Source organism: Lithobates pipiens, unplaced genomic scaffold (genome assembly GCF_037356315.1).
Source record: "Lithobates pipiens isolate NorthernLeopardFrog02 unplaced genomic scaffold, aLitPip1_a1.2 Scaffold_22, whole genome shotgun sequence".
NCBI classification, from domain to species: Eukaryota; Metazoa; Chordata; class Amphibia; order Anura; family Ranidae; genus Lithobates; species Lithobates pipiens.
The window spans coordinates 125,288,898-125,301,770 of NW_027507784.1; the positions used below are offsets into that span (position 1 = coordinate 125,288,898).

A 12,873-nucleotide genomic window follows, 5' to 3' on the forward strand; every position below is an offset into this window, starting at 1 on the left:
ACAGCCCAGACTTCAGAGAGGAGGCCACCCACATTGCACTGTTTCTGCACTTCCCTGCCCTGAGGGACTAAGGAGAAGAGTGGATAGAGAGAGATTAGGGTTGTCAGTGACCACAGCTGTGACTGGAAGCCCTGCCAACTAGAAAGACTTGCAAGGGCACTGGTAAGTGTAGTCCCCAGAATGGCCCAGGGCAGGCATGCCAAATGAGTGTGAAACTACCTCTCCTGGAGTGCCATGGTATAAAGAAGGAGAACTGAAAAAACCCATAAAAGTCTCAGGTAGTCATGGGACTGCCGGAGAACAAGAGATCAACTACAATGGTCAGAGGCCTCTTAGGAAGTGAAGTTTCTTTGGGAACAACCCAAGTTATATTTAGGAATACAAAAGACTCTGTTGAAGAGCTCTCCATCCCAAACATTAAGGGCCCCAGTGTTGGCAGGACTGTAGGCTAGTCAGGGACTTTGGTACCCCTTATTTAGGCCTTGTTGAAGCTTTGTTTTGTCCATAATGTATTGATGTGCATTTAGGGTCTCTATGTTATAGGATTGTGTTATTGCTGTGATTGTTTTAATTAATTCCCTCCTTCCTTTCACAATTTATTAAAGCTCACTGAAACTCACAAGGTATGTCAGTGAGTCTTGGGTCATTCCTGGCCAGTCATCACTAAAGCCTGAACAACGTAGAGGCTCCTTCGGGGACGAGCGCTATATGTTATATTTTTTCTGCATTCTTAGTGTAGCGCCCTGCTCCTAATGAGCAGATGCTATTGTTTTTTTCAAATTTAAGTTGTCTGAAGCTGCAGTTTTGCTCAGGCTAATTATTTCAAAGTTATGGCTTCTGTACCAGTTCAGCTGGGTTGTACTAGTTTCCACTTGGCCATGGGTGTCGCTGTCACCACCGGTAAGTGTTGGAAATGCAACAGGCTGGATGCATTGAATACCACTTTTACTCGGAAATAGCCCAGTGGGAGTGGTTCACCCACTGTGCTTTCTGGGTGGGGGTATTTAAGGTACTGACGCCATTTTGAGGGGTCTCTTTTCTGGGTTTCGCTATCCCAACCTCATGGCCCTCCTGGCCTGGGGTGTGTGCTGCCTGTTCCTGTGCCTTGGGGCCGGCTAGTCCAAGGCTTTGCAACTGAGAGGGTAGGCCCAAAAGTATTGGGGCCTACTGATCCAGGGGTGGCCCTGTGCTGTCTTGCCTGTTGGGAGAAGCCAAGCAACTGGAGGATCCAAGGGAGGACTTTTGCAGGAGAGGACCGAGCATAAGGCTGGTATCTTTGGAAGAGCCAGGAGACCCAGTTGGAGGATCTAACCATACAGTATCGCCGGGTCAGCTGAAGGAAACTGGTACTGTGTGACAACTCTTTAATATTTCTCAAGAAGTTAATTTAAATTAACAAGTCTGTGGCAGAGACTTTGTTTGAGCATCCCACCAGCTGCTAGGTCAGTGAGAGAGGCCTATCAGGTGATTGCTAGATCCAGTCTGTGGAAGCCGTTTGTCCTCTGGATCAAGAAAATACCTCTAACCGGCAATTACCAGGTACCTGAACTCCCCTTAACCCTCTATCCCTCTATTGCAAATGTTTTGTTTATCGCAAATAAATCTTGGAAGAAGGACTAAGTGTCGGAGCTAAAATGCTTTGATTCACTTTCCAACGGGACCCCTGAGATGGAGAAGCGAGCAGGTGAGGTAAAAGTAAGCCTAATAAAAAAAACAGCAGCTCCTTCGGGGGTCAGTGCTACACTAGTGTAGTGGATGACATTTGGGATCAAATGTCACACGCATGTAAATTTCGTTTTTGGCCTCAGAACAGTAAAGGATCTGAGGGTTAATTGTATAGGTAGACCTTAACACCAGTCTGGCCAGGCCATCTTTGGAAGTTCTGCCTGGTCATGTGAACGGTGAGGTGCACATGATAGGCTAGAACCAGGTCTGGTTGGATGTTTAGGTATCGGCCTTCTCAGAGCCAATTAGTGGGAGTGCCAGGGCCCACTGGGGAGTCTGGGAAGGGGTACTTAAAGGGGTGTGGGTCACGTGTTCGGGGTTCCGGAGTTTTTCGAGAGACCCGTGTGGTCTGGTCTGGTTCCAGGACCGGGGTAGCCCCACGAGGGGTCCCGGTCACGGGGTGTTCGACACCCCGCAACATGTTCCTGTCAGTGGCTCCTGATAGACCTGCTTGGTCTGGGGTAGGGATCCGTCCGTTCCCGAGTCTCTGAACCTGCTGGTCCGAGGCACAGTAACTGAGGGAGGATTTAAAGTGTCCGGGTGTGCTCTTGGCTTGGAGGGACACCACATCTCATGGAAGTGACCGGGGTAGGACTCTTCGGAGGAGGGCCGGCAAGTGGCATCCTGAGAAGTGCCTGGTTACTGGGTTGAGAAGGACATAGACAAGTTCACACTTTTCCAGTACCATTGAGGAGACAGGAAACGTTCCAGGTACGGAGGAAAAAGGTTCCTATTCACCCTTAGTTGATTGTTCAAGTTTGAGTCAATGTGCTGACTGCCATGATCTCTGGCTAGAGATCTGTTCAGCCTTGAAATACCCAGCTGCGAGTGGCTACTCTCTGGGTGGAAACAGAGACTTTGCTAGACCTGCAGTTCAAGGTGCCTGAGTTCTTCACCCATGCCCTCTATTCCCTAAGAGACTGTGTTAATTGAAAGTTCTACTGCAAAATAAAACCTTTTTAAAAGGATTTCATCTGTGTCAGTGTACAAGTCATTGGGTATCAACCCCTGGAAGTGGAAGAGCAGGCCAAGAGACGGTAACCGGTAAGCCCATTAAGTCAAGGCTGCCCTGCAACGGGTTATGGCCGCTACACTAGTATATCTAATGATAAATATTTTATGACTATAAGTAAAAATGTTACTATACAGATATTGTTGCAGGTAAAAAAAGTAGTTTGACAGTCACTTACAGCAAGGTGAAGGCGGAGGCGCCTTTTTTTTGCAGCAGCAACTAAAGATCTTCCGCAGTACCATATAAAAGTAAGCAAAGATGACAAATGGGAATGGAATGGTCAATCTACTGCAATATTCCTGGACCAGAAAGTAGCGCTGAAACTTCCATACTTGATCATTGTTTTCCTGCACCGTGCCCACTGTATATCTAATATAAATAATAAAACATTAAAAGGAGAACTCCAAGACTGGGTACTCGGTAAAACAGTAAAAGTGGAAACCAAAACAATCTACCCAATTCAACTGTTCATGTTTTTCACTGTCCACAGGCAATAATATACAAATTAGGGATAGCTGTCATGGGTGCTAACAAACGTGACTTAATTTAGACTGGATTTATTTAGGCAGCAAAAGGAGATGCTTAGTGTATGGTTCTGAGGCTTGCTAAGCCACTCCTAAATAGGTCAGAAGTAATGCACTGAAATGGGTGGGAAGACATAGTATTGTGACACAACTAACTGAGCATTTTGTGCACGTTCTGACCACAGCTGCCTATATGTTACATTGCTTACTGAGCAATTTAAAAGTCAATGGCACACTACTGTGACAACACAGGCATTGGAAGCTCGTTTACATCCAATGCCCATATGAATTTACACTTAAAGCTGAAGTTTAGCTAAATGTTTTTCTCTTACGCTCATTGAAAGACACAGCTCCTCCCTATTCTTCATCGCAGGGAGTATAGTACCACCTTCAGGAGTAGGACAATATGCAGAAAGAAAGAACACAGAACTGCCTATGGGCAGTCCTAACTGGTAGTCAACCCCCTTTATTCTAGGCAACTCAATTTTTTCTGCCTAGTGTAAGGAGCAAGGACCTAGTTCCCTGATGGGACCTACGGTTCCATAGTTGTCTTCCCTTTTTTTATTTTTTTCCCAGGGTTTTTCCTGTAAAGATCTTCAATCATAATTTAGTATCTCAGCCTGATCAGTAAGCGCATGCAGACCCCTAGCTACATGTAGGTTTGGCTGCGATAGCTCCATCCTGAACTCGAACGGGCAGCGAGTTAAATGACTTGCAGGGACAAATATGATAGGGCACCTGATATCTGCGTTACAGTGTTTCTCTGGTCTACAGCCCCCTCCAAGGTGGCAGCCTTGTTTCTGCCTTGGTGGCGAGTTCTGCTAGGGTTTCCCTATATCTGCAGGTTCTAGAGGATGTATCATCACCAGACCCCTTCATGGAGGCATCAGAGTTCTCAGCATCCTCTGTTCCTTTGTAAGCACTTTTGGTGGTCCTCAAGTCATTTGTGTCCTGCGTGGAAGTGTCATTCAGCACAAGGCGAGTAAGAAGCCCCCCCCCCCCCCCACGACCCCCTTCCCTCTCTGATGATTCTGAGCCAGACTCCGGCTTGGCTGCATTTCTTCCCCGCTTTTCTTGCGGCCCCAGAGAACACATCCCTGATTCCTCTGACAGCTTGGACAATTCCTCTGCCACCCTAGCTGCATGAGAAAAGGTGCTGTGGCCAGACTTATAACCTCTATGTTTAGTCACTGGTTTTGACCTTGGCCCAGTTCTGGCTATGGCCCTTGTGTCTGCTCCCTTCTCATCCTAAGGCGTTTGCACTACACTCGTTGGATGTGGTTCGGGTGGTTTGTGTGTATCTGTCTGCTATGGCCTCTTTACAGTGGTCAGATTCTCTTTTTGTGATAGCAGATGGTCTACTTAAAGGCTTGGAGGCATCCTCTGCCTCTATTTCACAATGAATCAGACAGACTGTTGCCCGGGTTTATGCCATTTAGGGTCAGGCTCCTCCATTCAATTAATGTCACCAAAGGCGGCCATACATGGATTGAAATTCAGATAGTTCCACAGGCAGGTTGTACAGAAGTTGCCACAATCAGGGGTCAGGTTCGAAGACCTATTGCTATAGCAGTTACAAGACTACCACTAACCAGTAGGATAGGAACACAGGCAGTCACCCTGGCAGATGACACAGGCTCACCTGAGTTGCAGAGTCTAAGTACTAACCGGTTTTCACCAGAGCTCCAGATGGTGGAGATGGATTTAGCTGCATGTTAGTACCAGGTTGCGGTCCTCAGGATCGCCCCACCAGGAGGTGAGCAAGTCGGGGTTCAGTAGCGGATAAGCAGGTAAGGATCAAACAGAAGCTTGGTCAGTAAGCAAGCCAAGGGTCGATAACGAGCAGTAGCAAATATAAACGGCAGAAGGAAAGACAGGAGCGAGATACAAGCTGGAGATAGCACAATATTCTGGCAAGGAGGAAGTGCAGAGACATGGCTTATATCAGGAAGTTCATGGGAGGAGCAAAGAGTTCAAGGTTCAGCTGAAATCAAGGTACAAGGCAGGGTTGTCTAAAGGATCTGACAAGGCACTGTCCAGCATCTCAGATAGCTCAGAGAGAAGATTCATTGCCAGACACAGCTGAGGTCCAGGTCCTGACAGAAATTGATCTATACAACCAGGCTGTTGGGTTTTTCCTGAACAATAAGTGCTGATCATTGCATTCTGATGGTGGGGAACTCTCCCACATGTCAATGAAGGAATTGAATCTTTTTTTTGCTTTTCGTTCAACCTTCTGGTTGAACAAAATAAATGATTACTGCATGGCAAGCCTAAAGCTGTACAGAAAAAAAATTGATAAACATCCTGAGGACTCAGTCAGAAAATCAACATTGTGGATTTAAATTATATCCTGAGTTGCTGCTATTTGTTGATGTTGCTAAAATTGCATCTCCCACAGTGATCTGACAATTCGTGATGGGATTCAGCCTGTTAGTAGGTGCAGTTTACTTTCTCCACTGCAGGTGGTGCTCAACTGCAGTGGCATTGCAGAGGGAGAGGAAGTCAAGAGAAATATTTTTTCTCTATGGTTTCCTGGGTCACCAGGGACACTATCTGATTGGATGCTGCAATCCCATGAGACTCTGGTGGCCATCTTGGGTCAGTCTATAAATACCCTGGCTCCCTGGCTTGGCACGCATTTAGTGAGTGGGTAATGTTACGACAGGTCACCTGTCTCTCTGGGACAATATTAGTGGTAAGGGAGAGGTTCCAAATTAGTAGGAAAAAGAGCAGGGACACACTACCCTTCCTGGAATCCTCCTCATTTGGGCACAGACTGGCAGGCCACATTTAATCCCGCGAGACAGATGCTTGTGGTGCCTCCGAGACCTACTGTTCACTGCAACATTCTGTGAGTGCACCTGGTGGGGTTGTTGTGTTTGAACTTTGACTACAATACAGTTCTGTCACTGCCTCTGGATACTGAGTGTTTACTGCTGCCGTACCTCCCCACAAGTCATCTACACATGATCCCACCACTGACTGCCTCCTAGAGTTTGTGTATATTTTTACTGGCTTTAAAAAACAAAAATTCTAAACGAAATCTTAACCCACTCACCATATGCTTAATTAACAAAACCTGAAATGGGATAGATGGAGATCAGGAAAGTGTGGCAATATAATATTTTAACATATCGGTTCTTATGGGCAACACATTTATAGAAGACTGTTCTTTTTTTTAACTCACCCAAACATGGCAATGAGTAAGTTTACAAGGAGGATGTTGGTGGAGAGCATGTAGATGCAGACAAGTGGGATTGTGATCCACTCTGGGAATCTAGGATTGTTATCATTGTCCATTTCCACACACAGCTGTTTTGACTCGTTCCCAGTTACAGTGCAATGACTAAAATCAATAGTTGTCCCTTGGAAAAAAAATACATTAATAAATGATAATGTGTCAATTATGAGCAGTAGAACTATCTTAAAGCACAAACTGGATTTAAATAAGCAGAAAAAAGAACCTGTTCTAAAATAACCCCTGCATCATCACTGCTGTACAACTTGCCCTCTTGTACCTATGTCTGCCAGCTCTACTCCCATCCATATTTTCAGTTGTTGCAGATTTCTCTTCAAAGGTCTAATCAAAAATAGACTTCCCCAAAGTCAGACCTAACATCCCACTAAACCCTACCCCCCCTATGACAGCACTCAAGCAGAGCATTTGGCTACGAGCACACAGCCAATTGCATTGCGGAGAGGCAGGAGAGTGTGTATGTGTGTTTATACCTGAAAGTACTAGGCTTTTCAGAAGGGCACCAGTGAGATTCTGACCGGACAGGTTTTTTTATTAGTACAACTGTGCTGCTTTTCTTCCTCAAAACACGGGGATTTGAGTTAATGCCAAAGAGCTAAATTTTGGACTTTTTCTCTCAATCATTCTCTGAATCATTTAGATGTTTATTCGCATGACCATACTGTTCATGTGCCTTCTTGAGGAGGGGGACTTGCCGTGCTTTAAGGAAGAAAAATGCTGACTATGACCCTGAGAACACCATCCCTACAGTAGAGCACGGAGGTGGAAATATGATGCTTTGGGGCTGTTTCTCTGCTAAAGGTACAGGCCAATTTTGCCACATTGACGGGTCAATGGACGGGGCCATGTATTGTAAAATTTTAATGAGAACCTTGTTCCCTCAGCCAGAACATGAAGATGGGTCGTGGATGGGTCTTCCAGCATGACAATGATCTAAAGCATATCACCAAGGCAACAAATGAGTGGCTCAAGAAGAAGCACATTAAGGTCATGGAGTGGCCTAGTCTGTCTCCAGAGCTTGATCCTATAGAAAATTTATGGAGGGAGCTGAAATTTCGAGTTGCCAAGAGACAGCCAAGAAACCTTAAGGATTTACCCTAGGTTTCCACTATTGCGACCAAAAAGTTGCATGATTTTGATGTGACTTGAAGCAATGCCTGTGTATTCTTGAGGTCTATGGACCTCAAGTCGCATTAAAGTCAGACGACTTGAAGTTGCACAGATATGTATGGTACTCATTGGAAATCATGGGGTATGACTTGTTATGCGACTTTGCAGTCCTAAGTCGCAGGACAGGTTGCACAAGTGGAAATGGAGCCTTAGAGAAGATCTGAAAAGACATGTGGACCGAAATCCCTCCTGAGATGTGCAAACCCGGTCACCAACTACAAAAAAAGTCTTACTTTACCTATCATTTAAAATACACCTATGATAAAAATTATAGACCCTTCATGTCCTTGTAAGTGGGCAAACTTAAAAAATCTGCAGGTGATCAAATAATTATTTTCCCCACTGTGTGTGTATATATATATATATATAGTGAGGGATGGGGAGAGGAACTTGTGCAGATGAAGAAGTAGAGGCCTCTGGCTGTGTGGACCCCATGGTAATGGCCCTGGGGCCCAAGTCCTATGAAGTTTTAATCCAGCAATAGGTAAAGAGAAGGATTAGGAGGTGAATTGATGGAGACCAAGAGTGCACTTTAATATCTGTTCCAAATATTGAACCCTCAAGAAGTACAGTAAATGTTTAAAACTGTAATTGTCTTGTGTTTGATTCAATCTGCCCATTCACCAACTTTGAGGACTGATGACAAGCATGAACACTGAATTGTAAGTTAAAGAACTCCCTATGGAAAAGGAGATGCACATAGGCTGAGATACCAGAGGTAGTGCCTGAGTAGTCACACACTGTTACTATGGTGCATTCTGCCTACCAAAATATGAAGACCACAATAATGTATTAACTGCAGCAGACCTTCTAGTTCAGGCACTCAGCTGTACTTATATCATTTGGACTTATAGTGATAGAAGAGGGTTACCATCCACATCAGCAATGTATTGCCCAAACACAGCCAGATATGGCTCATATATAACAGAGCGGAAAATCCATTCCCAGCGATGCTCATTCCATCTTAGGATTCCCTGACGAGCCACTCCAAACGCTATAACCCAAACAGCAAACAGGAAGAGGAAAAAGAAGACATCTATGAGCTGTAGAAAGAGAATAAAATGATTATGACCAGCGCTTCAGTCATTTTTCTATCCATTTGTCCCTTTTTTTATCCATTTTTGACAGATATCACAAAATGAGACAAACAGAATTAAAAATCTTTTTTTCATATTAGGCTGTTTGTATTTATATAAACTACAGATGAGGGGGGCAGTGAAAATGATATAATCCAGCCAGTATTAACCCAACTATTGTACAGTGAGCTGGAATTGTCCCTGTGTAGTCTAAGCAGAAATGTAGGAGCTTAGACAGTTTTTGCAGGACAACGTTTTATTATTAAAGTGGTCATAGACCCTGTACACTTAACCACTTAAATTAGAATCCTCACGCTGTAGTACCAGTAAGTGTTTAACCACTTGCTTACTGGGCATTTATACCCCTTCCTGCCCAGGCTGATTTTCAGTTTACAGCGCAGTCTCCGTTTGAATGACACTTGCGTGGTCATTATGGTGCGCATAGTGTGACCACGTGTCCCGGATTGCCCGGGATTGTCCCTTAATTATGATCTTTGTCCCGTGTCCCGGGCACCTTCATTCCGGGACAATACCGTGTCCCGCAATGAAAAAAAAAAAAAAACGGTCCGCCTCTGCCACTCTGATATAGTTACACAGTCACTGTCACACTCATCTGCAGAACTGGTTGCTATTGCTAGGCTAGGGCCGCACAACGTCTAGCAACCAGTGACGTTGGCTCGGCTGACACTGGGATCCACCCACCTCCTCTTTCCTTCTCCTCCTCCAGCTAGCAGCAGCAGAGAGAGAGACCAGCCAGGCACACCAGAGCGCCGAATCACCAGGATCCAGCCTGTGTCCACTGCTGCCCAGTCAGTGCCAGTGAGTCCCGACTCCCAGGGGCACCCACCACCACCGCCCCCGACTAGTCCCGCTGCCCACAGCCGCTACAAGGGAGCGGAGCACATTGCCTGGCCAATTTCTCCAGTCCAGTTCTCCTCCTGAGCCTCCTCCCGCCCACGAGGGCTGCGAATTTTGAGCTGTCACTGCGCCAGACAAACTTCCAGGACTAGGTTAGTGTTTGTTCATGTGGCAGCAAATATCATTCATGACAGTGATACAGCAACTTGCTGGGAAATTCTTGTTTAGTCACTATTCAATTTTTAACCACTTAAGCCCCGAACCATTTTGCTGGACAAAGACCAGAGCACATTTTGCGATTCACCATTGCTTTAACTGACAATTGCGCAGTTGTGCGACGTGGCTCCCAGACAAAATTTACATCTTTGTTTTTCCACAAATAGAGCTTTCTTTTGGTGGTATTTGATCACCTCTGCATTTTTTATTTGTTGCGCTATAAACAAAAATAGAGCGACAATTTGGAAAAAAAACGCATTACTGTTTACTTTTTGCTATAATAAATATCCCCCAAAAATATATAAAAAAAAATTTTTTCCTCAGTTTAGGCCGATACGTATTCTTCTACATATTTTTGGTAAAAAAGAATCGCAATAAGCGTTTATTGATTGGTTTGCACAAAAGTTATAGCGTTTACAAAGTACAGGATTGTTTTATGGCTTTTTTATTATCTTTTTTTTTTTTACTAGTAATGGCGGTGATCTGCAATTTTTATCAGGACTGCGACATTATGGCGGACACGTCAGACAATTTTGACACATTTTAAAAAAAATTGGCAAAAAAAGTATCAAAAAACATATTTTTTTGGGTGGGCGCGGGTGCGTCCCTGAATAGTAATTTGGAAATGTGGTCACCCTAGGTGCGCATCTTCACTGGTCTCACGATTTGATTTGATTAAGGTTATCCTGTCCACGATTTGATTTGATTTGTTTCCATGATGCATCACGATTACTGCGCATGGTTTTTATCTAAAAACTCAAGCAGTCAAAAGAACTGCATTTTTTTTATTTTCATTTGCTCTTAGTGCAATATCCTATTGGGGAGGGTAATTCTCATAACCATCCCAAAAGAGGGTTACAAGTTATTCGCTTTCAGTTCATTACAGAGAACAAAGGGACATTCTTTACATCTAGTGGAAAAAAAGAAAGGCTTCTTTGCCATAAGAGCCGTGAAAATGTGGAATAGACTGACCCTCTCACAAACTAGTTCTGGGCTGCTCAGTATATTGTTTTAACAGGGACCTGAAATGCATTCCTGTCCTAAATGCAAGTGATAGTGTCAGATGGATGGTGGTGGAGGATGGATCAGGCAGAAGGATGGTGGTGGGGGGGATAGGATCAGGCAGAGGGAGGGATGGTGGGATGGATGGGATCAAGGGTAGAGGGATGGTAGGATGGATGGGATCAGGGGTAGGTGGTTAGTGGGATGGATGGGATCATGGGCAGGGGGATAGTGGTATGGATAGGATCAGGGGCAGAGGGATGGTGCAATGGATGGGATCAGGAGGAGAGGGATGGATGGGATCAGTGGCAAAGGGGTAGACTGGATCGTGGCAGAGGGATGGTGGGATAGATGAGGTCAGTGGCAGAGGTATGGTGGTGAGGGTGGGATGGGATCAGTGGGAGAGGGATGGTGGTGGGGGTGGGATGGGATGGGAGCAGTGGCAGAGGGATGGTGGGATGGATGGGATCAGGAGCAGAGGGAAGGTGGGAGGGATGGGATCAGGGGCAGAGGGATGGATAGAATCAGGGGCAGAGAGATGGTGGGATAGATGGGATCAGGAGCAGAGGGATGGTGGGAGAGATAGCATTGGGGCAGAGGGATGGTGGGATGGATAGGATCAGGGGCAGAAGGATGGTGGAATGGATGGGATTAGGGGCAGAGGGATGGTGGGATGGAGGGGATCTGTAGCAGAGGGATGGTGGAATGAGATCAGGGGCAGGGGAATAGTGGGATAGATGCGATCAGGAGCAGAAGGATGGTGGCATGGATGAGATCAGGGGCAGTGGGATTGTTGGGATCAGCGGCAGAGGAATTGTGGGATGGATGGGATAAGGGGCAGAGGGATGGTGGGCATGGATGGGATCAGGGACAGAAGGATGGTGGTTGGGGGATCAGTGGCAGAGGGATGGAAGGGATCAGTGGCAGAGAAATTTTGGGATGGAAGGGATCAGTGGTAGAGGGATGGTGGGATGGAAGAGATCAGTGACAGAGGGATAGTGGGATGGATGGGATCAGTGGCAGAGGGATGGTGGGATAGATGGGATAAAAGGCAGAAGGATGGTGGGATAGATGGGATCAGGGGCAGAGGGATGGTGGGATGGATGGGATCAGGCAGAGGGATGGTTAAATGGATGGGTTCAGGGGCAGAGGAATGGTGGTGGGGGTGGGATGGGATCAGTGGCAGAGGGATGGTGGGATGGATGGGATCAGGGGCAGATGGAGGGTTGGGATCGGGGGCAGAGGGATGGTGGGAGGGATGGGATCAGGGGCAGAGGGATGGTGGGATGGATGGGATTAGTGGCAGAGGGATGGTGAGATGGATGGAATCGGGGCAGAGGTATGGTGAGATGGATGGGATCAGGGGTAGAGGGATGGTGAGATGGATGGGATCGGGGCAGAGGAATGGTGGAATGGATGAGTCAGGGGCAGAGGGATAGTGGGATGGATGGGATCAGCGGCAGAGGGATGGTGGGATGGATGGGATCAGTGGCAGAGGGATGGTGGGATGGATGGGATCAGGAGCAGAGGGATGGTGGGATAGATGGGATTAGGGCCAGAGGGATGGTGTAATGAATGGGATCAGGGGCAGAGGGGTGGTGCGATGGAAGAGATCAGTGACAGAGGGATAGTGGGATGGATGGGATCAGGGGCAGAAGTATGGATGGTATCAGTGGCAGAGGGATGGTGAGAGGGATGGGATCAGGGGAAGAGGGCTGGTGGAATGGATAGGATCAGTGGCAAAGAGATGGTGGTATGGATGGGATCAGTGGCAGAGGGATGGTGGGATAGATGGGATAAGAGGCAGAGAGATGGTGGGATAGATGGGATCAGGGGCAGAGGGATGGTGGGATGGATGGGATCAGGGACAGAGGGATGGTTAAATGGATGGGTTCAGGGGCAGAGGAATGGTGGGATGGGATCAGTGGCAGAGGGATGGTAGGATGGATGGGATCAGGGGCAGAGGGAGGGTTGGGATCGGGGGCAGAGGGATGGTGGGAGGGATGGGATCGGGGGAAGAGGGATGGTGGG

The 12,873-nt window shown here is 46.6% G+C and overlaps 1 protein-coding gene across 2 annotated transcripts in view; it reads right to left on the minus strand.

Moving 5' to 3' along the window:
- The window catches only part of TRPM8 (transient receptor potential cation channel subfamily M member 8), a 211,109-nt gene that overhangs the window by 26,652 nt on the left and 171,584 nt on the right, over nucleotides 1–12,873 (minus strand). Inside the window, exons 20-22 of one of the 2 annotated variants that reach the window (XM_077448223.1) lie at nucleotides 8,562–8,733; nucleotides 6,452–6,629; nucleotides 2,916–3,106 (exon numbers count right to left, since the gene is read on the minus strand). In XM_077448223.1, coding sequence (XP_077304349.1) covers nucleotides 2,916–3,106; nucleotides 6,452–6,629; nucleotides 8,562–8,733 — 541 coding nt within the window. The remainder of the gene's footprint in view (nucleotides 1–2,915; nucleotides 3,107–6,451; nucleotides 6,630–8,561; nucleotides 8,734–12,873) is intronic. The other variant, XR_013261830.1, reaches the window with a different exon arrangement.